This window comes from Taeniopygia guttata, chromosome 6 (assembly GCF_048771995.1).
Source record: "Taeniopygia guttata chromosome 6, bTaeGut7.mat, whole genome shotgun sequence".
Lineage (NCBI taxonomy): Eukaryota > Metazoa > Chordata > Aves > Passeriformes > Estrildidae > Taeniopygia > Taeniopygia guttata.
Window position 1 is genome coordinate 33,306,484 of NC_133031.1, and position 26,693 is coordinate 33,333,176.

General features: G+C 42.0%; 1 protein-coding gene across 4 annotated transcripts in view; it reads right to left on the reverse strand.

The window, feature by feature from the left end:
- Window positions 1-1,503: 1,503 nt before the first annotated feature.
- CHST15 (carbohydrate sulfotransferase 15) overlaps window positions 1,504-26,693 on the reverse strand; it is a 46,763-nt gene continuing 21,573 nt past the window's right edge. For all 4 annotated transcript variants that reach the window (XM_030276591.4, XM_072931349.1, XM_030276590.4 and 1 more), the window contains exons 2-8: window positions 20,712-21,777; window positions 19,639-19,978; window positions 15,540-15,686; window positions 11,010-11,166; window positions 6,892-7,048; window positions 3,300-3,447; window positions 1,504-2,145 (exon numbers count right to left, since the gene is read on the reverse strand). In XM_030276591.4, coding sequence (XP_030132451.2) covers window positions 1,955-2,145; window positions 3,300-3,447; window positions 6,892-7,048; window positions 11,010-11,166; window positions 15,540-15,686; window positions 19,639-19,978; window positions 20,712-21,254 — 1,683 coding nt within the window. In that variant the 5' untranslated portion in view covers window positions 21,255-21,777 and the 3' untranslated portion in view covers window positions 1,504-1,954. The remainder of the gene's footprint in view (window positions 2,146-3,299; window positions 3,448-6,891; window positions 7,049-11,009; window positions 11,167-15,539; window positions 15,687-19,638; window positions 19,979-20,711; window positions 21,778-26,693) is intronic.

Consider the following 26,693-nt stretch of genomic DNA (forward strand, 5'->3'; position numbering starts at 1 on the left):
AGCTAAATGGAAATATCTGACTGTGGCAGGCCAGGTTAGGAAACATCTGTATAGAGTTATCCTGACCACAGAGTGTTGATTCCAAATCAAAGCACAGCTGGGTGAACTCTTTGGTGTAAATAAGTTGTTGATTAAATTTTTTACATCTGCAAATGGTTGCAAATTCATTCTGGTTTTCTGTTTCACAGTCCCATGATACTTTTTATTTGTCCTGCTGAAGTAGTCCACTCTAAGCTCTCCAACCATTTTTGGTCTGTGAGCATTTCTGAACTAGAACTAATCTGCTTTGGTTGTCTAGAATACTTCACTAATTACTTATTTTAGGCTTTTCAAACCCCAGATTGGATCCTTTCCTAAGCAGCACATTACCAGTTGGCAAAGAACCTAGGAACAGTCTTCTGTTGCAAAACATCTCCCATGTCAGCAATCATATTTCTGTGTGAAAGGTGCAGGATGCATCAAGTTTTCAGCATTAATTCTCAGTTTAGAAACACATGCAATGGATAATATGTCCCCATGGAGGAGGATAAGGAGAAGTTACCTGTAATATTTGTAAATGTACTTGTGAATCCATCAATAAAACTGCATTGTGGTTGAAAGGACACATGAAGCCAATCTGAGGGGATTCTCTGGGTTTTGAGAGCTGTCAGCTGCACAGGAGCTTCTTTTCACCCACTCAACACACATTCAGGAGGAAATAGTTTAGCCCACGAGAGGAAATTATCTTATATATTTGTCTCCTAAAAAAATCTCTTACTTAGGTGGGACTTCCACCTGCAGAAGGCTGCAGACTTTAACTGACAGTGACCTAACCAGGTGTGAAATTAAAGGTTGAATTGCTGCACATCTGTAGAAAAAACTGATCTTTTTTTGTCAAATAAAAACTTTCAGATAGTCCCAAGTTTCTCCATAACTTCCAAAATGTTGAGTTTTTTTCCTCAAGTCTGTGTATCTCAAATTCTTTAACTACATACAGACATTTTTCCTGAAGAGGGAAACACATAATCTAATTCCTCAGGTAACACATCCTTTCTGTAAGGTACTGAGAATCCTTCTCATTTATGATTTTAATGGCAAAATTTCATATGGCTTTTAAAATGTGTATTCCTTCACAATGGAGAAGAGTAACCCTGCAGAATTTAGCAAAAATATCCATAAAAGCTCTTAATGGCCAGGAATAGACTTTTAAATAAAAGAGGTTTCCTGGGAAAATGTGTGAATGATATGAATAAATTATACATATTCATACTTACGTGAACAAAATATGGAAGGCAATGAATTTGTTATGCTAAACACCAAATTGGCCTGTTTACATTTCAGCCATCCATTCTCACATGGATAATAAAATTTTCTTTTCCAAGAACTGTGGCTAGGAAAGCCCATTTCTCTTGAAGATATAAATGAGACTTGGAAATTTATGTGAATGCACTTCATCTTTCAGAATTAAGGAAACACAGTGTTAGTGAAGACCATCTTTAAACAGGCTGACAAAAAGAAACAGAATTTTAGGTTGAATTCAATTAAAAATTTTAATGACTAAATGACATTGATTGCTTGAAAAAAAAGAGTGAATAACATATATTGAAAATGAGAGGTTATAAGTGTAATTGTAGGAAACTGATGCTGACTCTGTGTTGCAGCATCTCACAGAAGGTTACACTTCAACACCCCTGTGGAAGAGTGTAAGACATCATTGTCCTAATGCTTGTCCACTCCTTTGCTGGGGTGAAAGAAGTTGCAATAAAGTGATTAAAGCAAGATGCTTTCCATTCTCCCAAGGAAAATGTGGTAGAGCTGTTGAGATGTGTGCTGGCTGAAGGTGAGACTCTCCGCTCATCCATCGGCTGCTCTTTGGAATGGGAAAAAAAAAATGTAAAATATCCACGCACAAAAATAGAATTTAAAAAAATAAAAACTCCTCTAAGCACTGTAGTCGTGGCAAGAAATTTACACATTATGTCCTCTTCCATAAAAAAGCATCATCAAAAAGAACTTGTGCCAGTTTTGTATTAAAAGGCCTATAGAAATCTCTTAAAATTGCCTTTGTGGTTGGCAGCATCGGGCCCAGGCTTCTGTCTTCAGGTCTTCGGGTGTTTGATGCAGGACTCTTGGTAATCAGAGCTTCTTGTTTCTCACTCAGAGGTCCTGTGAAAAAAAAGAGAATATTATCTTCAAATATTACCCCCAAAAATGCCCATCCTAAAGAAATCTAATTACTAAATCAGAAGGTTTGCCATGGGGAGAAAAATGTCATTTTTGTTAGCAGCCAAAATGTTTCAGAATGCTGAATACAGTTTTAGATCAGTAAAATGGATCACTACTGGTAAATATGGAAATAATACATGTTCCTCTCCCATTAATTAATCATCTCTATAAAAAGCAGCATAAATTACTCTTGGAGGAAAATACCTGTTTTCAAAAAAAACCCAGTGACTGAAGACAACTTCCCCTCCATTCTGGAGCTGCAGGTGTTTTATGCTGCTATTTCATTTCATGGTGTGAGTTGACTAATACCCAACAGAAACCCCACAAGCTTCACTCAGCACTCAGGAAAGCCCTGGCTTGTTTATTTGGAGGCTGGCAGTGGGATCCAAGTAGACACAGGTGAAGTGAGACCCCACTTTGGGAATAAATGTGCATCAGCAAGATAAAAACCTAGGGAGTTTTCCAGCACAAACCAAGTTCAGGAAGCAGATGCCAAGCTTTTCATCTGTTCAGCCTGCTCCATCCAAGCTTTCTCATCATCTAGACCAAATCCTTGGACCAGACAGATGATTTTTCAGCCACATTTTCATTCTCTTGCTACTGTCAAATCAACATTGGGCAACGTTTTGTCTGCCGGCGTTTCTTCCGAGGATTAGCAACAGATGTCTCAATCAACACAGCAAAAACACAATTTCCCCCTTCTCCTCGGCTACAAACACAACCTTTCATCATGCTCAGACTTAGGTTCTGGGCTGGTAGCACTTCAGTTTGTTAAAATTGTGGCGGATAACTTTGCATCTCCGTAAACCCATGGCAAACAAGCCCTGAGTGCCTTCAGAAGCAGGATTGGCCTCTGTGTGGAAAGATAAATCCCTGCATTCTTAGTGGTGTGGATTTTTTTTATTCTTTCTATACTCTTATTAAGATCTTTTAACACCAGGCATTTGAGAATTTAATTTTGCTTGACTCCAGGCAATGAGATTAATGCATCCTTCATGCCAAATTCCTTTGCTTCTCTTAATAAAGCAAAACCAACCTAAAAGAAGAAGGATAATAATGATTTTGCACACTTAAAGCAGCCAGCAAGCACCTACCCAGGTCCAGGAACTGGAACACCATGTGCATGGTGTACCTCATGTTTGATGCATGGTCCTCCAGGCGAAGAACAAGGATCTGATCTTTGTTAAAAACTGTCAGCCAGTCCAGGAGATACACAACATAGAGTCCTACCTGTAACCTCACCTGTAAGTGCAAAAAAACTCAAATTAGTTCACCTTACAACACTTCTGCCTGTTAAAAAAAAAAAATTAAAAAATCCCAAAATGTGCTTTTAAGGAACGACAAAAAGAAAGCATGTGAATATTTTTACATCTTCCTCTAATTTTCTGAACAGCTTAAAGAAATCTTTGCAAACAGCTTTTCTGCTGGTGAGAGATGTCATTTTACCAAGCTGCACTTTCTGCACCAGCCACAGGTGGGTGTAAAAGTGTTGCACAGACACAAATATCTGTAGAAGGATGATCAGCCACTTCTCACCCAAGATCTCTGTGCTTGGAGCCTTCATGGAGACATTGAGGGCTCTCAGCCCCTGGATGAAAAGTGATTCGAGGGAAGATGCTCAGTCCTGCCCCTTCTCCAGACCCTAAGGCTGCTTGTTTCAGTTTGATTTCACCTTGGGGAAATAGTTTAGGGGTGGGCTTGGCAGTGCTGCATTAAAACTTGGACTCAGTGACCTTACAGGTCTTTCCCAGCCTAAATGATTCCATGATTTTCAGCTGCACCAGTGCACGCTGCCATGAGCAGGACAAATATTCTTCTTTGCTGTCAGGTGTTAGATTTGCCTGCATTTTGCTGCATCCTCTGATTACAATAATTAATTTGAGATCTCAGTTGCAGCAGCATTCATGATGCCTTGTCTGAGTACCCAGACAGTCAAACCAGAGAGGGGGAAAGTCAGATTTTCAGCCTCTCCTGCCCTTATCTGTTTTTCTTCCCTCCTCAATTTTACATAACAAGTTGAAACATAAAAAGAGTAGCCTTGGTGTTCTTAAAAAGTCCAGCCTCCAACTGTGCTTATAAATATTTTTCTAAATCCCTTCAGGCTCAGAGGAGAGGAACATGAATCCCAAGTCTTAAGCATCTTTCATAAAAGAGACTTAACATCTTCAGCCCACATTACCACAGAGCCCATGAAGTCAGCCAACAGCCCCTTTCACTTCTGACACTGCCCCATGACCTACAATACCTAAATTCCCCTTAAAAAGCCTTATTTTGAAGTTTTGCTGAATTATTATTATCCTGTGTCATTCTGATGTGTGTCTTATACCATAAGTGTCCATATTTATCAGATTTCTTTTTAGATGTGCTACACCAGAATCTGGAATTTCTTATTTGATGAAGACACCGGGCTAAGATGGGACAATTCTGGCAGGGCAGCACCCCAGCCCCTCAGTCAGTGCCTCACTGCACTCAGCACTGGGGCAAACTTGTGGTTTAATGTTTCTTTTTTTACTCCAGGCTCTTACAAATAGTTTCTCCATCTTCCTTGTACGCTCCTTCAGGCCACAACTGGGATCACCCTGGTCACTGTGCCTTTCTCTGGGTAATGTTCTTTTCACTGATTCCAGGTGCCAAACATCCCTTTCTTCCCCCTCAGCATCCATCAGCAGCCAGGATGCCTAGGACACCTCTCTGGCTTCAGAAACACATTAACAAATAGCAAACCCCTTCTTTTCCTGGCACAGTCACAGAATTAGCAACCTAATGAGCTCACCAGGGACAGCAATCCTCACTTCTTCAATGCTCAGCAAACCACGAACACAACAGATTTAGCAACTTGGCTGAAGGAGAAGCTAAAAAAGGCCACTGAGGAGCACAGTTGGCATGTGGGTTTTATTACAAGCACCTGCTTGTGGCTCTGTGGAAGGAAAGAGGCCTCCTCTCCTCATTTCCAAAAGTATCTTCTTCAAGAGGGCTGCCGAAGACAACAAATGGAGATGGGTTCTGCACACTGAGGATGAGCATAAGAAGAAAACCTTTCCTTCTGGTTCTCTCTCTGCCTTTCTCTGCCACACTGGAAGGAATACATCTGTGCAAGCAGATGGCTGGAAAATTCTGTGATGCTGCCCAGCAGCAATCAGTGTGTGAGGAAGTGCTGGGGGCTGCAGTCAAGGATGAGCAGCGCCAGGCTACCTGGTAGGTGAGAGCAGTGTCCTGTTTGCTGTGCTGCTGCAGGGCTCCAGCCCGTGGAATGCACTCTTGTACTGTTCCTTTGTCCAGTGGAATAGCAACAACTTCAGCCCAGAGGCAAAGGAGGGAACTATTCCCTCTGAATCCTTTACAGCCGGAGCAAATAAAAGAGGATTGAATGGCAATCTGGCCAGATGAGATACTCCAAGTCCATCTTTTCTGTATTATTCTCTGCCCTCGAGCAAAATCTGAAGTCAGTTCTATGCTAAAATTGTGAATTTTGGAATTGTAAGCCTGTAATACTTATCCATTCCCCTGCCAGCAGTTTCTGTGTTTTCTTGTATAATTTTCTGGCATGCAATTAAAAAAAAATTAAAAGAAGGATTTTATCTAGTTATTGATAGCCTTTTCTTACAAAAGAACATATAATTTATTCTGATTTTGAGGTAATTTGGTACTGCAAAGATCTTTGCCAGAACTACTTTTTTGGAGACATCTGCAAAAAGCTTGCACATTTAATTGTAATCTTCACTAAATATGCTTTCCATGCACTTGCACAATAGGAAAGCTGTGTTATCCCTGTTGGCATTCAGCAGGGAACAGGCTGAGGAGACAGCTGGGCCCCCACACCATCTTTTACATGTCTACATATATATTTATACCCTCCACTTTACAAACGAAGAGGGAGAAAGGTTTGATTTCTCGCTGCTTCCTTGCACAGGATTTTGGTGTCTTAACAACCTTTCCAGCAGATTGTCCAGCTGGACAGTGCCCAGGAGAAAGGGACCTGGTCAACAGCCAACTGAACACGAGCCAGCAGAGTGCCCTGGTGGCCCAAGGCCAGTGACACCTGGCTGGGTCAGGAATGGTGTGGGCACCAGGAGCAGGGAGCTCATCCTGCCCCTGTACCTGGCACAGGTGAGGGCACACCTCGAGTGCTGTGTCCAGCTCTGCCCCTCAGTTTGGGAATGACCATGAGATGCTGGAGCACATCCAGAGGAGGCAGCGAGGCTGGAGAGGGGCTGGGAACACAAACCCTGTGAGGAACAGAAATCCTGTGAGGGGCTGGGAACACAAACCCTGTGAGGAACCCCTGAGGGAGCTGGGGGTGCTCAGCCTGGAGAAAAGGAGATTTAGGGGTGACCTCATCACTCTCCACAGCTCCTGAAAGGTGGCTGTGCTCAGCTGGGGCTGGGCTCTGTCTCCAGGCACTGACAGAACCAGAGCACACAGCCTCAAGGGAAATACAGGTTGGATATCAGGAAAAAGTTTTTTACAGAAATTGTGATAAAGTTCTGGAATGGCTGCCCAGGGAGGTGGTGGAGTCACCATCCCTGGGTGTGTTTAACAAAGCCTGGATGTGGCACTGGGTGCCAGGGTTGGGTTGAGGTGCTGGGGCTGGGTTGGACTTGATGATCTTGGAGGTCTCTTCCAGCTTTGTGATTCTGTGAATTGTGTGAAAGCAACAAGGAGCCAGAAGTGCCAGGAAATACGTACGGGCATGGCATTGTTGAGGGTGTTGTTGTAGACACAGGCTCGCAGGGAGAAATCCAGCACGCAGCTCTCAAAGAGCTGCAGGGATTCCGCCACCTTCTCGTGGAAATCCTCCGCGGATTTGTTGGCGCTGGCGAAGTACAGATAGTCAGAGTACAACCTGTGAGGGCAAAACATGGCAGTGAGGGGCTGAGGGAATGGAAGAACATTTATTTACACAACAGATTTGGCAATTCCAATCAGCTACAGGAACCCAGAGAAAGGAGACATGTGTGTAACAGCATCCCACCCACTGCCTGTCACCCACTGGCATTTTTTCATTCATTTTAATGAGTTTTAGCTCACAGGAAAACCCTCTCCAGGGGATTTTGAACAGCATCCCGACTTTCAAGGTCCACATCCCTGGAGACGTGACCCTAAAAATCATGTGAGCCAATGTTGCCTTCCCCTGAAGGCAAAATTGAAACTTTAAATTCATGTTCTCTGTGAACTGGTCTCAGCTGATGTTCCTGCCCCTCTACACCTGGTGTGCCACGGGCAGGAGCAGTCCTTGTCTCTAAAGCTTAAAGCTGATTTTAGAAACTTTAGGTGGGTTAGAAAGAGTAATTTTTATATTACTACCAAGTTGGCTACAGCCAAAGTTAGAAAGAGCCCATATTTCCCATTCCTTTTACAGGAAGCTTCATCTCCAATCTAATGCTGACTTTCCATCAGAAAATGCCAATTTATAGCACCTGTTGATTTTCTATTTTTTTTTAAGATGAAGCAGGAGTTTCTGTAAGCCACAAAGCATTATCCCTTCATTGCACACTTTTAGCACAAACTTTACAATTACTTTAAATCACTTTAAAAATATAATGTAAATTCAAATTCTTTTGGGGGTGATGCAATGAAACAACCCAGAACCTACAGGCAAAGAAAATATAATTTTTAGCATTAAGCCCTGAAACCTTGATTTGGCTTTTGCAAGATAAACATGTTTTAAAGAGACAAAGGAAATGTCCAGACATTACACAAATATTAGATCTGCTGAACATGGTATTTTAACTTCCATTCATAATTAGGGTTAGAATGACCAGAACCACAACAATACCACAGGATTTTGAAGACATTTTGTATCACTCAAGGAGTCACTTCCCCAAGTGTGTTTGCAGCATAGATCTGATGCCTCCATAGTATCCCTCTCTTGATAAAATTCAAGAAATCCTATATATTTTTCAGCCTATTTCAAGAAACCACAGGTGTTTAAGAAATAAAAACACCAATCTATTTAGGTCTCGCACATTACTGCAATAACCTTTTGTATCGCACTTAGTTTATTTACCCTTTAACTTCCCTAAATTTCCGTGGGCACTTAAAAACACCTCATTTGGAAAGTTTAGGCCTAAATCCAGCAGAGCACTTAAGCACAGGAACAGCCCCTCAGCACTCATTATTTATGTCAGTGTTTTGCAAGAACGGAATTTTAATTCCCATGTGAAACAAATGAAGATTCTCTGTTCATTTTAAAAGAAAGAAGAAAGGGAAAAGCTGAAGGAACAGGCCAGCTGAGTTCACCTAAATTAGATACACAACAGCATCTCCTGCTTGCAGGAAATGTGGATATCAGGGCTTAGCTTGTCCCAGGGATGGTGGGACTGAGTGGTGAGGGGTTTCTTTCTGGGAAAAATCAGCCAGCAGGCATCAGGTACAGCATGGGACAGGCTGAAGTGTCATCAAAAAGGTTTAATATGACTGCTTGGTATTTCTAAGCATCCATCAAAAGAAATGCCTCATTTTTCAGACTCACTGGCATCTTATGAAAAACTCTTGGTTTTAGGTTCTTGAGGACAAGTTCTCCCTCTGCAGGGCAGTTGAGATTCCTTTCCATTTTTCTTTTTCTTTTTTTCCCATCTGTTTTTAATTCTGAGGACATCTGCCTTTGCTGATTAGGATTTCAGCTGTTCTAGCTACTTGAAGTCCTTCCCTTCAACCTCTGTCCATTCCAATGAAATAATGACACCAGTTGACAACAACCACCTCAAAAAAAGATGTCATTCAGATATTCCCTCCTGAGGTTAGCCCAGACTTTGTGCAGGTTAGTTCAGAGCCCATCCCAGCCCCCTGCCCTCCTGTGCTCCAAGGAACCTGTCCCACTGCCTGGCACTGGGCTGTCCCTTCTGCTTTTGCTCCTGCAGCTCAGATGAGCCATCAGGAATGCAGGGAATTGCAAATAAAAAGGAACCAATTTGTCATAAACACAGTCAAGGAGATGAAGCTGACTTTTTCTGTGACCCCTGCTAAAGCTGGCAAAGAGCTGCACCTCCATTACAGAGGGTGGTTAAAGCAATCAGGGAGTTTGTCACTAATTTACATGAGGAAGCCACTCCAGCCAATTTCTTGCATAAAATTACCATCTGTTAACTCCTGGGGTCAGAGACAACACTGATGCTGAGAGCTGCATTTCCTGACACAGGAGCTGGGAAACATCTCCCAGTCCTGCTCTCACCACAGCCGTGTCCTGCCAGCAGGGAACCTCTTTGGGGAGACCACCCCAGCTCTGGAAGCTGCTGGGCAGAGGGCACGGGCTGCCTGCACAAGCAGCACGGGTCTGTTCTTCTCCCAGAGATACCAGAGCCTGGTCCTCACCATCATCTTCATCCCCATCCCCTCCATCACCTGCATCGCCACCATCACCTGTATCCCCCACCATCATCTTCATCCCCACCATCATCTGCATCCCCACCATCACCTGTATCCCCCACCATCTTCTTCATCCTTACCATCATCTTCATCCTTACCATCATCTTCATCCCCACCATCATCTGCATCCCCACCATCATCTGCATCTCCACCATCATCTTCATCCCCACCATCATCTTCATCCTTACCATCATCTTCATCCCCACCATCATCTGCATCCCCACCATCATCTGCATCCCCACCATCATCTGCATCTCCACCATCATCTTCATCCTTACCATCATCTTCATCTCCACCATCATCTGCATCCCCTCCATCATCTTCATCCCCACCAGCATCTGCATCCCCACCATCATCTACATCTCCACCATCATCTTCATCCCCACCATCATCTTCATCCCCACCATCATCTGCATCCCCACCATCATCTTCATCTCCACCATCACCTGCATCTCCCACCATCATCTTCATCCCCACCATCACCTGCATCTCCCCACCATCATCTTATCCCCACCATCACCTGTATCCCCTTCCTTCCTTCTCTGAGTTTTCCTGATGCTTTGCCCTGAGCACTGACCCTGCCACAAGTGTTCTGACGATCCCTATGGAGCTGCAGAGAGGAGCTCACACCCCCTCAGTCTGATCCTTGTGGCCTCTGCCTCCATCCCCTCCATCCTCCCCATCACCCCCATCATTATTATCCTGCTTCAGAGCACAAAGTGGGAAGGAATGTCCCAGAAATCTGGAGGAAGACTGAAGAGAAAAAGTGAACTGTAAGTGGAAATCTGGACATTCCTGACTCTCCACAGCCATTGAAAACAGCCCATACCTATACCAGGGAAAAGCCAAGCCCTTTCCCTGCAATCAAAGGAAGACCAAGGATGAACTCCTGTAGCTGCTGGCTGTGCCAGCTACAAATGTCCAGTGAAACTTTACAAAACTGTCTCACCAAGCACTTTTAAGAGTTTTAAAAAATTGTATAATTTGCTGACTCTAGAGCTATTTAATCATTCCCAATCATTATTATTTAATCAGTTTGAACTGCAAATCCCATGAAAACATAGATTTCACAATTTAAATGAAAGGAAACATTTCCCAGGACTACTTCTGCTGAGATCTGGAGATGCAGTGCCCTCATAGTATATAGAGTCCTGCTGAAAACCAGGGCATATTAGCTCAGGTAATTGCATTAGATTGCATTTGGAAACATATAAATTCTTTTTTTCAGAGTAGCTCAGGAGTTCAAGTATGGCACTCATGGCATTCACACTTACATGCTTCTCTTTAAAACATTATCACTGTTACTTGTGCCAAAATACACAGAATAAAACCCCTCTTGTCACAACCAAGTGGCTCACAAACACTATGTGAATATTTACTTGCATCCAACAGAGTGAGAGCTAAAAATATTATTATAACAAGAAAATATTCTCACTCACCTTTCAACAGGGTCCCTCAGCATGATGATAAGTTTGGCATTTGGTTGGAAGGCGTGGATAAAATCCTGGATTAGGAAGGGAGGTTCTCCTTCAGTACTGTTGTCATAGAAGAAAATCCAAGCGTTGTTGTCCCACATTGTCGAGGCACTGGCCTCCCCTGGAAATGAAAAGCACCTCTTCTGGTAACTCATTCCATTCTTCATGTTGGAGTGGAAATTGGCTGAATTTTTAAGTGCTATAAGGCAGGTCAAAATTGACTCCATGAATTTCAACACACCTCAGTTCTTGCTAAAGCTCCCAGAGCTGCAGCAATCCCACTGCCCTGTGCCTTTGGGAATGCAGGGATGCTTAAGGCAGGTTTTGTGCAAATCCAGCTGAAATGTTGCTCTCCATCACCACACTGCTTCCTGCTGGCGGCTAGCACATGCAAATAGATTTAATTTGGGCTGGAATGGGCTGCTCAGGGTTTTAGCACATTTTCCAATGAGGAATCACAGAATCACAGAATGATTTGGGCTGGAAGGGACCTTAAAGATCATCTTGTTCCCATCCCTTCCACTATGCCAGGTGACTCCAAACTCCATCCAACCTGGCCTTGAGGAGGCAGGAGTTTGTCCCTGCTGAAGCTTTGCAATGCATTTCATAACACCCACAGGTTGGCCTTAATGCCCCCAATCTCAGAGAAGCAGCTTACTAACAAATTGAATATTTCCCAAAAAAAAATGTGGAAACCTGCTGATCAACAGGGTGGTAGATATAATCATGAGAATCAGTGAGCATATAAGAAATATTTTAAAAGCAGTTGAGATGCGTCATTAAGGTCCAAAATATTATTTTTTGTATAATTATTCATGTAGAAAAAGTCAGCTATTTATGACTAGATAAAAGGTTTATAGAATAAATAGCACGCTTTGGTAAAATACCAGATTCTGGTATCTTTAGTGTCTGAAGAAGCTCACACAGAATGCAATGCAACAGGGAGAAATATATTCAGTAAAAATCTCTGCCAGAATGAGGTATGTGATGGTTCAGCTGCTAAATAAATTATCTGGTATGTTGTTTTGAATTTTGTAACCTTCTCTGTCTTTTTAAGCAGTCCTGGCATTTATGTGGCACAGTACTGTTCAACAAAACATGCACAGAAGCTTTTTGGGGACTTCCACTCTCTGACAGTCTAATGAAAGCTAATTCTTGCTAATGAGGTTTTTCAAATCAAAGGGAAGGAGATTAAAAAAATAATAATGTTGTAGGCTTATGGACTTGTACATTATTTCCCTATTTTTTCTCCCTTCCTCTGCTGGGAAAGCCCAATAAAGATTTAAAAAGATGGACAAAACACAACATGAGAAAGGCACTGGCTCCAAACTTCAGCTGAGCATAATGTGATTCATTAATAAAGTCTGGGAGTTGTTAGAAAACACATTAATCTTCTGTCACATTCATTTTGCCTCTTTTCAGGAGGAGGAGATCAGGTCCGTTGGCTATAGCTGGGTGTCCACAACAGCTCCACTCTCCCATTCTAAATTAATTAGCCAAAGCACTGCCTAATCACCAGCAGGCTTCCACTTGTCAATTAAAACTCAATTAGCCCAGCTCCCACGCTGGGTGAGGCAGAAACACAAAGGATTAAACAGAGGCCAGGAGCTGAGACAGCCCTGCCACAGAAACCTCTCCTGAGCCACCAGGACGTGGGGAAATGCAAAGGGATGGAGCACCTGCAGGCAGGGATTTGCTGGAGAGGGCACTCCAGGGATGGAGGTGACCTTGGGAAGTCCCTGCTCCATCCCCTTGACAGCCTGAAACGGCTCCCTCAAAAATGTTTGCCTCAATTATGGAATTATGGCAAGGTAATTAAAGTCTCTGACCTCATCGAGCCACCTACTCCTCTCTGGACTAGATCTGATCATCCTTCACAGCTCTCTGCTCTGTTCCCTGACCACCATGGACGTTCTGCTGGATTTATCCCAATTAGTGTGGCCAAACCTGCAAACACCTCCCTACACTGCTGCAACGTGAACGAAAAAAAAAAAAAAAACAACAACAAAACCAAAAGACAGTGAATTCACACATAAATGGGCAGATTCTCCTAACATCAGAGCCCACATTCCATAGAAACTGTGAATTCCATCACCCAAAAGCTGCAGGCAGGACACAAGTCAGGGAAAATCTCATCAGCATAAAGGCTGGAGAAGACCTCCAAGATTGTCAAGTCCAACCCAAGATCAGAGGCACAAAACCAAATCATGCTAAAGCATTAACAGGGCTCAAGGTGCTCCTCCAGCCCAGCAACACCTGGGATCAAGAGGGTAAATCTTCCCACAAGATGATTGTCACAAATTTATTGATGGGGAAAAAAATATACATAAAAAATAATAATCATTCTGGTTCCTGCGGACTTTTATAATTTCAATTTCCTGAAACAGGCAAAAATTTTTCTGACAATTTTATAGTTTTGGTTTATAACACAGGTTTAATACCTGCAAAGAGAACAAGTGATACTAAACATGAGATAAATTAATCACCAGCAATTAATTATGTTTAATTACACTGGTGCAACTGATTTTTTTTTTTTTCTTATGGACTTAAAGGTCATATGAATTATTAAATTGCCAAAAGAATGGCGCATAACCTCTTCATTCAGTCATTAATGGATTAACATCATATTGTGTTTTCACAAGTCATTCCTCTGAATTTATGTTATTAATGATTCCACATAAACAAATCCTGTTCAGAATGCCTCAGGCTGGATCAGCCCTGTACTCTGGGGTTCATCTCTAAACAGATATTGCGGTGTTTTTTTTGGAAAATGCAGTTATTACCTAGTAAGTTTAATATCCAAAGAAGCCAATCTTTTCTAAATAATATAACATGATGAACTACTGAAATATTTATAGTTTTGATTTGATTTTTCTTTATGGTCATCTGAAATAAGAAAAGGAAGATTATGAAAAAAACTGATATTCATACAGATTCATTTTAGGCTAGATGGCTTTGTTTTGTTTTTTACCAAGGTCATAAAAGACTGCCTTAATGAGTATAATCATTCAAGACTTTTCCTGTAAACTTAATAAGAAAACCCAGCAGAACCTTAATGAAACAAGAAATGAGACCACAGGAAAGAAACACAAAGTGAACCCTACAAAAAGCTGCAACAGGAGGTGGGTAATCAAAGATGTACGTTGCCAATTAGATTAGTGAATTTAATTAGTATGAGCACTTCACCCATCAAAGGACAGGAGATATTATTATAAGTAGCAGGAAAATCTGCAGATGTCCTTGATGGCAACGTTTTTTAAGAACCCCATCTTGCAAACGCTGCTCACTGTTGCAATGTTTAATAAAGTGAATGATGGATTTAAATGGAGGCTGGGGAAGTATTGAACAAATGTTTCTCAGACAAGGCTCTGGTTTAACCAACCCAAGGCATCATCACTGTCTCACCCAGCCAGCAATAGGTTAAAATTTTAGGTTATTTTGAGACCAAACCTCCAATAATTCTGAGGACAGGCAGTAAAATCTTGTCTCTATTTTCTGTAAAATTGTGACTTCAAACCTACTTGAAAAGTCTCTTTTTGACAGGGAACTGTCACTTGCACAACTACTTTTTGCATGGAATGTGTCTGGTTTCCCTGTGAAATAAGACTGGTAAAATTCCCATCCCCTCAGTTTTCTGGTTTTTGCAGACAGCAAAAGCAGAATTTAGAAGTTTGTGATGTTCCTCATGGGCACTGTAAACCAGTACACCATGGGCCAGAGTGGATGAGCCCAGTGGATTGACCACTGTGTGCCATGGAAAGCAATCTAGGGATCCCTCCCTAGAGCCCTGTGCTCACCATGGACTTCCTTAAAGTACAATAAAACAGCACTTCTAGACCATTCTTAGTGATAATTAGGCAATTTAATACCAACTAATTATATCCATTTCTTCTGTTGGAGCTTAAGAGCCACTGGGAGCTTTTGCTCCCACATCTCCCACCAGCTCCAGGATTTCTGCAGCACCCAGTGTGTGTCATACCACCACAATTACTGATTTATCCCAGACATTGCTCCAGCATTTGGAAGTGAAGCCACAACCCCAGCACTACAGGCAATCCCCTCATAATTGTGCTCAAAGTGGATGTGGCACTTGGGGACATGAGTTAGTGGTGACCTTGGAAGTGCTGGGGGAATGGATGGGCGTGATGATCTTAGAGGGTTTTTCCAACCTAAATGATTCTGTGAAAACAAAATGAAAATTGTGTTTGAACAAGTCACCAAGGTCATTCTCATTCTTGGAAAAATAAAACCCCACATTAATTAAATGCTGATGCTCATCAGATATACAGCACTTGCTCAGAAATTTTCTGAAGATAATCACAGCTTCTTAACAAAGAAAGAAGGAAAAGAAAGCCAAGAGCTTCCAGGCACACCAGAGAAGAGCAACATCAGGGGCTCTGTGCTGAGAACCAGCCACAAAATCCCCCTCTGGTGCCTCAGCTCTGAGCACTGCCAATGTGGAGACAGAGAATTTTGGGGCTGGTTTTGCCCTACCAATGATGATGTTGCTCCTCTTGCCATGCTCCTTCACTGCATCACTCTGCAGCACACTCTGGATCTGATGTGCTGCCAGGTCGAACAGATCCAGGTAATCTTCCACCGGGTAGCGGTCGTGAAATCCATCCCTCAGCCGGATGATTCCTGGAAAAACAGCCAAAAAGAGAGAATTAAAATCATCAGTTATAACAACAACAGGGCAAGACTAACCCCTGGTGCAAACTAGGTGGTTGGCCCTGAGCCAGCCAACATCAGCACGAGGTCAGACCGACCAAGTGCAACCCTCAGACACAAAAGTGCCAATAATGAAGTGGCTGAGATTTGAGATACTGAATGATTACACCATAAATTCACATATTTTAAGTGCTCTGTTTTGTAGTCCCTGCATGAATGAGCTTGGATTTATCTTCTTCTAAATTTAGCTTTTGGAAGGAATATAGAAGATAAGATTCTACTTCCACTTGCACCCATGTAAATTGCAGTAATATTGGACTCCCACTAGATTTACTGTTTTGAGATTGAGCACAGGCTCTGATGCCAAATATGCAAATCAACACACACTGGGAAATCATTCATGGAGTTTTCTTTCCTTTCACAGGTATGCAAATAAAGCTCCACGGTAGTATCTCTTTTTCTCTTCTCCTTCCCTGCACTCCAGGGTGAGTTCAGTATCACCTTCCCCCTGCGTTTCTCTGCATCTTGAGCAGCATCCTGTGATTTTTATACTCCGTTTCCCACTCCTGTTTCCAAATCTAGTCCCACTTCTCCATTTGCTGTACATGCTCCCCACACAGAACTTCTCAGCTCTCCCTTTCTTGTTCCCACAAGGCCAATAATTATCAATTATGTGAGAGGAAAGCTCAGCAAGGGAGTTCTTTTGTCCATTGCCTCTGATTTTCCCCTTTAGCAAAGTGGGATTTAATGAGGGTAGAAGAAAGTTCAACAGCTTATTTTGACTTGTTTTGAGGGGGAAAAAAGTGCAAGCGTGGTGCTACAGACAGCCTTGGTTTGTTGCCACCCCACTCCTGGGAACAGAAACAGTGGCAAGGAGCCAGGAGAGAGAGACAGTCAAGCTGAGACAAAGTCCTGTGGAGCATCAACCATCCCAGCAGAAGGGGAAAGGAGTGATTTGCGAAATGGGGCCTCCCCAGAGGGCTGTTTAACTTCAGCTGAAATTAGTCAGTCTCATAAAAATCCACTGAATCAGAGGATGCCATTGAACAAAGAGACTTTCTTGTCCAGCTTAAGTGTTAGAAACCAAACCAAGTTAATAGCCAGGAGCATAGGAGTCATAGCCACTTGCTGGCTGTCTGTTTCACTTGTAAGTGTGTTTGTCATATTCTCTGTTTTTCTTTCCTTAATTTTTAAATAGTAACCATTAGGTAATGTACTTTAAAGGCAGAATTAAATGATTGAGCCATCAGGAATAAACTCGATCTTTCATTCTCAGTGGCAGACAGCTGAAATGATCAGAAGGTCATCCCTACAGATCCCTCTCCCATGAGACCATGAGCTCTGCAATGTTTCCTCATTCTCCAGCTTTACAAAACAACTTCAAAAAAATTGAATTATGCTAAGAATGTTCTCTTCAAGGATCAGCACTCGGTCCCCAGTGGTTGACCACAAGACTCTGCAAGTGGAGGGCTTGTAATTGCCAGCACAGTGATAGGAATTCACCCTTGTTCTCAAGTTAGATGCACTCCAGCCTGATTTTTTACATTCTTCTGCCTGTTTGGTAGCTCAGGTTCAGAGCTTTAGTGAGTCCAGTCTTGCTGAAGTGAGGCTGGGTGTATTACCTTCTCCAAAATTCATTCCTAACATTTATGTTGAGGTTGATGTAAGCGGAGTTGTAAAACATTTTAGTTTAACGTATCAATGAGGTTCAGCCTTTCCTGCCAGCACTACCATGTACATAAAATCCTCCACAGATTTTGCTGACAGTCCCTTCTTTCCATCACTTTATCTGAACATGAGAAAAAGTTGTGGCTGTCCCTGGGTCCCTGGGAGTGTCCAAGTCCAGGTTGGATGGGGCTTGGAGCAACCTGGGATAGTGGAAGGTGTCTTTGCCCATGGCAGGGGTGAAACTAAATGGGCTTAAAGGTCCCTTCTGACCCAAACTATTCCATAATTCCCATGTTTTTTCTTCAGTCAGCTGCTGAACAAGTGATGAACAAGTCCCTTCTTCAAGGAGGACCACGATGCTTCACTTTGCTTGACTTGGTTTCACTCCTCAATTCAAACCGGTGCCTCCAGTGTTTCTCAAACAGGATTAAATTATCTCAAAAGCAAATCTGTATTTTCATCACACGGCTCTACATCTTAGTTTACAAAAAAAAAGTATCTAGAAAATGTCCAAAGTATTTATTTTGGCAACTTTCTTATGGCATTTGCGAACGAAGAAAAATGAAAATTTAACAGCAAAATAATGAATTCCCATCTCTGTGGCTGAGAGCTCCTCAGCAAGCAAAGAACAAAACCCTGTCTGCAGGAGCTCAAAGGTTCTTCTGGGATCCAGGGCACAGGGAAAAAAGATGGAAATGACAATACCACATGTAGGAGAAAGAAAGAATTTGTAGTAGCGCTGCCAGTGTCCCAGTGCCTCAGAAAGTGTCCTTTCTTGCCTTTAGCCACAGAAATTCAGTATTTTCCCATTCCAAGGAAGCTTAGAAAAGCACCAAAAGAAAGTAGTGATCAAAGTCCTCATCTACACTCCAGCACCAGTTTTTTCTGTTCCAAAGTCTGTGTCTGTTGCCATAAAGCAAGAGCAAATGAGAAACAGAAATTAAGAAGTCACTAAAATAAACAGAATCTTCCTGTTGGAAACAGTAAAATCACTGAAAATTCCTTGATCTTTGATACCAAAGTCATACAAAGTGAGGGCATGCCAGCACTTAACAGCCAGACCCAAGAAGAGGAAAATCCAGTGTCTGGGTGGAATACAAAGGGCACAACACTCATCCACATGTAAAGGGGAGCAGTTAGGAAATTCAGATGGGTCTTCTGCAGCTCATCTAATCTCTAACCACAAGACAGACCTTCCTCAGCATGCAGAGAGAGATAAGAAGGAGAAAAACTCTTCAGATGGATGAAATTCTGTGCTCAGCTCCACTGCCTCAAGACACCCTTTGGAGGTGTAATCACGAGGGGTGGATGCCTTTTGCTCCAGCTGGCCACAACCCCAGCTAGTCAAGTCTGCCTTCACAGATGGAAATAATGATATCATCCAGAAAAAGGACCGAAAATATGTGCAGGGTCCTCAGTGAGAGAGAGATTCCTCATGCAGAGCATCTCTACTGATCAGTGTTGCTCAGAGCTGTGGCACTAACGAAGCTCCTGCCACAGTTGTATTTATTGAACCATAAAGACTGAAATTTTAAATAGCGACCCATCATTTATTGATGCAAGAAAGGCTTTACAGAATTTTGCAGTACAAAAGTATCACTGCTGCTCTTCAACTCCCCCATGACAACCTAACTGTTTCTCTTCTTGCCTTTATAAATTCATAAGGTCAGTCTTATGCACTGTTTTTGTTTTCCCTTAGATTTTCCAAACTGCTGCAAATAAACCAAATGAAAAGTACATTTTCGCAAGAGGCTTTACCCAAAACACCATTGAACAACAGCAGGTTGAGCATCCACCACCTGGATTTCTCAAAACCACCAACTCCAGTGGTTTGTTTTCACCCTGTTCTTTTACCAGTTTTAAAGTTCTTGTAAAAGTTTTCTATGCCTTCTGATGTTTACATATTTCTACTGGAGTTCTCATACACTGTTTATGTAAATAATTATTGTTTTGCATTCTTCTTTGTGGGAAGAGAGATTTAATAGACTGTTGGTTTAACCAGTGTGGTTGGAGAGGTAGCAATTTCATCCTCCAATCCACTGTCACTTTTGGAATTCTATATATTGCAAAATCAGAAAATAAAAGTTACTTCCTTTTGCTCTTTTGATCTTAGTGTGAGCACGTGAGTTATTTCGTGTCGTCGTGCGAGAGTTCCTAGGCAAGCCAATACAGAGCAAATGTATAAACTTCATCCCAAATACTTACAAAATTTTAAGGGGGCACAGCTTGCCTAGCAAAGGACATTTTGACTCACCAAAGCGTTTCCTGGTCCACCAGTGGGGCTCCTTGATGGCCGAGAAGCGAACGTCGGGGTGCAGCCGCAGGCGGTCGTACAGGTCCGTGGTGCCACACTTGGGCTGCCCGATAATGTAAAAGTGTGGCAGGCAGCGCAGGCGGTAGTGCTTGTCCTTGTAGTGGTACAAGTGGTTCCAAAATACCTTCCTGAGGTAATCAAAAATGATCCGAAAGCGCTTGGAGTAGAGTGCGTAGGAGTTGGTGGCGTAGGGATCCACGGTTGTGTTCCCGCGGTACTCTTCGTACCAACAAGGGTTCTTGCTGTTTGGAAGGAATTTGTTAGGAATTACCGAAAACATCTGCAACATAAAGAACAACAATTTCAGTCAAGGCAGCAAGCAATCAACTTTTCTTATTTAGCACTTACTTTTCTTACTGAGCTCGGTGCAAGAACAGAAACTGGATACTTCTACCTACAAAGCTGACCCCATTTATTCCTTCTGATGGCACCATAACCAAATCCTGTGCAACCCACTGGGCTGGGAGACAAGTATTTAGAAATCCTTTTATTTTAAGGCCAGAAAGGGCCTCAATAATCACCTCAACTCCTCTGCAATCCCGGGAACTGATTTTTAAAGTCAGACACCTAATACTCAAATTACCTTCCAGTTTTTAACTCTGAAATACAAGGTTTGCAATGATTTTTAGGAAGACACCCTGGCAAGCAGTTATTAGAAAGGCTCCTTTCTTATTTATCATTTCAGGTGACAGGTAAATGTAAGTCACAATGATTTTGCATGAGAGAAGGTAAAAGTTCAGTGACATTGTACAGCTACCAGAAGACTGCCTGATTTTTTGCTTCAGGTGTCAAGACCGTTTATAGAACCCATCCATCCTGCCCGTGACTCAGAGGGATGTGATCTACAATATCAACTTCTCAGCTGCTGCAAATCAGGAGACTCTAGATGGTGTAAATCACTGCATGAACATCCAAGCAATTTCACTTTTTTTATATCTAGGCAAAAGATTGATCCAAAAGCCTTGAAATAAGGATGTAAAAACAGTTTAAGACACGCCTCAATTCATACTTACATGTGGCTCTTGCTTCCTCAGCTCTTCTAAATCAGGGCGCTGCCTCGTTATAAACTCTATTTTTGAAGTAATGGTGTCAATAATTAATTTAATGCTTGGATAATCCTTTACATATGAAATATTCATTTTTGAAGGCTGGTAATAGTCTTTCATGTCACTAAGGCTTTCATTGTCCATTAGGCTGGGATTGCTAGCAAAAGCTCCGTAATGGAAGGGAGATGGGATCAGCAGCAGGCCATGCTTGGCTCCAGTCAGTATGTAGGATACCATCACCAGAGTCATTATGATCAACCCAAACATCAAACTGCAGAGCTTCCCCTTCCTCAGGCAGAAAAACCCATTCCAGCTCTCACAGTGGTCAGTCCTCACTTCCAGCACCGCGAGCCACTTCATCTGCTTGCTGTCAGTGTACAAAGGGATTTTATTTTCTCCTCTGCACACAGGACACTTCTGGTTATTGTGATCAGGTCCACGGCATCTGAAACACTGTCTGTGCAAGTCATTTGGTAATAAATGTATGCAGCAATTAATGCAATACCTCATATTACTACCGTTAAACTCCTACATTAATGAGCCAAGCACAGCCATAAAAAAGTTTCTGAAGCATATGAGTCATCTTCTGCAAGTCTGAAATTATTTTGTTCCTGGAGTGGTTCTACAACTACTCAGCAATGCAAAAGGACAGCTTCAAAACAGAATAAAAAGTGACATGTGTCACAGAAAGAAAAAGAAGCCCCAGCCACCACCAACACACAAAAATAAATGTACTCTGGATGTGGTTCCCAAGAATTTGGCTCAGTAAGAGGAATGTGGCGAAGTAAGGATCAGCTACAAAACTGGCTCAAGTTTTTCCCATTGAACAAAATGAGAAGGAAAAAAAATTGTTACGTAGTGTGAAAATATGCAAAAAATAGAAATAACTCATTTTCCTCTGCTTTATGCTGGAATAGGCAAATATGGGTAGAAATTTCCAGGTTCCCTTAAAACAAGCAGGTTCCAAATTGCACTGCTGCTGCTGGAAGCTTCATCTTCCCAGAGGTGGTTCCAAAGAGATGCATTGTCCAACCTAGAGAAAAAAACCCAGATATTTATACACACCCAGACATCATATCCACATCATCCACAGCCACAGCAAAGCACAACCTACAAGTCATTTCAGATTCCTGTTTAAAAGATGCCTGTCATTTGCCAAGTCTGTTAATTACAACACTCAGATATTAAACCCAGGGAACATTTGGCTCCAGGTTCACAGCGAGCTGCCCCTGATTTTCCATCACCCATCTGCTCACATCAGTGACTTGCTGCTACTACAGGTAACTCTACACCACTCACTAACCCACCCAACAGATCTTAATCTGCTCTTGAAATATGGGAGCATTTCTGGACAGTATTCAGTGACACAGGTTTAAATAATTATACTCTATCTGCTCCTGAGGACCATAAATGAACAGTCCTGAAATGGGGTAGGATCCTGTTTGAGGCAGGGATAAAGTAACAGTCTCCTTTCAAGCATGGGAGATAAAAAGCCAAAAAAAAAAAAAAAAAAAAAAAAAAAAATCAAAAGCCATCAGTAAAACATTCAGCAAAGTGAAGGGATTAAAAAACAGACACAAGGAAAAGGCTAATGACAGGATCTCAGGTTTCTGGACAAAATGATGGGTCCTCTTATTACTCACCAAATCAGAGAAGTATAATCATTACTATTATGAGTCCCACAATTTGACTGCTTTGCCTTTAGCTCTATCAACACCTATTTTTAATGCAGCAACACTGCTATAATTCTAGATAATAACTCCTGGTTCATTCCTATAAAAGTGTCCTGATCAAATGGGGCAGTCAGTTCAGATCCCACATTTATCATCATCCTTCTGGCTGCATTTTTGTATGAGACAAAGTGCTTTTGTAGAAGTTATTTGTATTCTGATGTTTCTCCCACTGAACACTGTCACATATTGGAGGATTTCTGCAATCAGAGCAAGCAGACTGTGTCTCGGAGACTCAAGAATAATTAGATAAATATTGAACAAAAGTATTTGCAAAATACTTTCCTTCCACACCAAAAAAGTTCATTTCTTTAATGAGTTTATTCTCTAAGCCAGATGAGGCAGGCAGAAATCACAGCATAATCATTACTGACTATATTTAAACCAAAGGGAAAGAAATCAGTGCAAGACTTCTCAAAGAGACCAGTCATGAAAACTTCTCCAAAGGAGCAAAGCTGTGATGACTTTGACAGAAGTTTGAACAACTAGAGATATTAAATCAGATTCATATGCATCATTTTAAACCTCAAAGGTTTATGATTTCTTATGTGTAAAACATCCCTCCAGTAAACATCCAAAAGAAAAAGAGGAACTATGGCAAGGAGCCAAGGTTGGGAAGACCTTGATGGTTGTCCAAACACCACCAATGGTGGTGAGAAGAGGGACAAGAAAGGGAAGTTTTGACAAGAAGTGAGAAGTTTCCACTGCCCAAGTAAATATTTCAGGCAGAAATAAGACCCTGATCAAACATTTTCAAAGAGGAAGCAAAGGGGGCCAGAGACAGAGGCAGTGTCAGGGAAGATTCAGGCAGCATGCACATCCAACGGAGGAAGTCATGAAAACAGAGACAGCTAAGGAAAAAAAAAAATGCAAAAAAGAGGGGATGGAGATGAGGGCCTTCATCACAAAAGATAAAAGAGGAAGGTGAAAAAAGCCCCTCTGGAAAAAGAAGCACAAAGAGGCTACAGGTTAAAGCAAGAAAAGATCTAAAAAACCCCACCCTACAGCATCTCTTCAATTACATTTATCATGTTCTACACATTGATTTTTATGTAACCCTTCTGCCCTGAACTCCTCTTCTTTGACATCCACCTCAGAACCCTCTCAGACCTCTGCTCTCCAGCTCCTTGCTGTTTACTTTCATAGACCAATTCCTATGCACTGGCTATTTAAAATAAAGAAAAAATCCAATTTATCTTCCAGTCCTCTTCTAACAGGGATCTACAACCTGCTCAGTGACACTGACTGAACAGATTTATCTGAGATGGCCTTATGGGATCAATTCCAGGCATGTGTATTTGACATCAATTCTCAAATATTTTAAAAAGAGCAATCAGAAATACATTAATTAATGCAGACCACAGGACCTTAGAAAAACCACATAACCTTCTCGGTCCTATGTCCATTTATGTGTTAAAAAATGGACTGGAATTTATTAAACCCTTCACAGCTGCAGACACTTCTCACAAAAATCTGCTACAAATATTACAAAGCCAAGGAAAAACCATGTTAACTACATCTTTGGCAGGTGAAGAAAATGGTTTATCAGGAAGCTGATACAAGGGAGAAAAAAATAGAAACATGTTTAGGCTACAGTAAAGCTGAGATATTAATCACACCAGTCATGAGGGGAAATTTAAAGTTCCACCAGCAACCATAACTCTGCCAGCTCATGCACAAGCACTGCATCAAGCTGCTTAATTAGCTGATCAGTTTGATGACCTATCACAGGACAATGACAGATCACCCAGATAATAGAACAGAGACATTGATCTCATTTATTTTAATAACTGCTACTTGGCAACACACCATTTTACACGATTTTCCACTGGCACGTTCATGAAATAAAAAAACTGAATTGTAACAAACACATAAAAGGATCTAATTTCCCTAGTGCCACTCCTTTCTCTTTCCCAAGCAGTTTTTGACAGAAGTTCATTCCCTAAGAATTTAGCATGGCATGAAGGATGCTCACCAGAAGGGCAGGATCTTCCCCCAGCCTCATTTCCCTCCTTCACCCCATGAAATCAAGACATGCACAGTGCCCTGCTTTTGTTCCTTCCATCCAACATTCCCAGCAGCCACAACCACAGCCACCAGCACACGCCACCTCTTTGTATTCCACTCCTGAGAGCAGAAGGATGTGGATTGCAGGCAGAGGGAAGGTTATGAGGCTTGAGCTGGCAATAAACCATGTGTGTCTCCTTATATTTTAGCTGCAAAGCTGCTGGCTGTTCACTGGCAGAAAATTACTCTCTTTACACAACAAGCAGTGTCTTTGTATATTGAATAATGTAGCATGTAATTTCCCCTTGTTGAAGGGAAGGGTGAATTATTTATGATCACGTCTATGCTGCATTTGTCTGCTGTACATTAATGCGTGCCAGCCCTAACCACAGAGCAGAAATCAACAGCAACCTTTGCAAGCTCCTTGGCCAAAAGCAACCCTCCTCATAAAAACCAGGATCTCTGGGAATAGCCTGAGGAGGAAATATGGATGTACAAGATGACACACAGCGGGATGGGGGGGGGGAAATGGAAAAGCTCTCCTAGATTTCAATTTATTCCCACTGAAGCCAGGGGGGACTTTGCTCCAAACTCAAGCAGGCTCAAGATAACAAAGGTATTTATATGTAACAAAACTTAATAGCAAACAGGTGAGATTTTAATGGCAGTTTCCCTGAGCAATTCCTGCATTCCATGAGAGGAGGGGCTGCTGTGGGCTCAGGATGCAGGAGATGAGGCTGGCGGGTACCACTGGGCAGGCACCACGAAAGCAAACAGCAAAAGCAAACCACAAAGCCTCACACCAAAGTACTGAAAATACAGCACCCACCAGGCCCTACTCATCTCATACACAGGGTGAAAAGAGACATTCCTCCAAAAAGATGCAAGATTTTTCATCATCCACACGGGTTTTGTTAACTGTATAGAAAACATCCGAAATGCTGTATTATTCTTATTAAATAAACATTTCATAAAATTCCTCCCCTTTCTTTTTAAGGATTGTAAGGGAAGACTGTAAGCAAAATGGCTCTCAGAACCATGGAATTACTGAGATTGGAAAAGCTCTCCAAGATCATCAAGGCCAAGCATAAATTAAGCACTACCAAAGCCACCCCTGCCTCATGTCCCCAAGTGTCACATCGACACAGCTCTTAAATCCCTCCAGTGATGGTGACTTCACCACTGCCCTGGGCAGTTCCAGTGCTCAACAACTCTTCTGATGAAGAAATTTTCTCTAATATCCAACCTTAACCTCCACTGCTGCAACTTGAGGCCATTTCCTCTTGTCCTAATGCTTGTCCCTTGGGAGAAGAGACCAACAGACTTTAAAAAGCAATTACTTTCATATGCTCAGTCACGTAGCTGAAATTCTCCTCCTCTATGAATAAGATAAAACAGATTGAACAGATTTTACACATATGTAAAATGTGTGACCTGTTTTCCAGGTCACTGGTTCCTTAATATTTAATATGCTTTCCTTTCTTTCAAAACTCTTTAAAATAAAGATAAATCAAACTTTTACTTGTGCTCTTCAGGTTACATTTTTCCGTAGCCTCATTACTTCTAATCACAGTCAGCTTCTCCTCCCACCACATGAAAAGGTGGCTGTTAGCCTCTTATAAACACATTTCAGGTACACCAGGACGACATTTCTCATCCTGGGGTATAAATGCTTCCCTGAATTTATGTCAGTGGAGCTACAGCACTTTGTTTCCTCCCTTCACACACTATAATTGAAGATTTCAGGTGAATCAGTCCTGATGGGCAGCTCACAACCTAAACTATGGATGTCTAATGCAAATGAGAAAATAATCCGCCAGCTCTCAGACTAGATAGGATGAAGCCTACTTAAAAAGCTATAGATGCTTTAAAAGGTACAGATAAAATAAAGGATAAACACTTTTATCCAAAAAAAAACAAACAAAAGATTAGGCAAAAGATAATACTGCTGAATCATCTGGCCAGGAACATCACATTGCTCCTAATTTAATGTATCTAATGCCATTCTTAGAGCTATGTTATTCTATCCATAGTCTCCTAATTGTTTCCACTAATCTGGATAAATATTCCTTCTGCCTAAGTGCCTTCCCTGCCAAATCAGGAAGGTTTGTTTAAATCAAGTTCTCAGTTTGCACTGCTGATGTTTGTCGAAATCTCAGAGCAAAGCTGATCCCACGCCCTCCTGAACACTCCAGAAATGAACTTCCCAGTG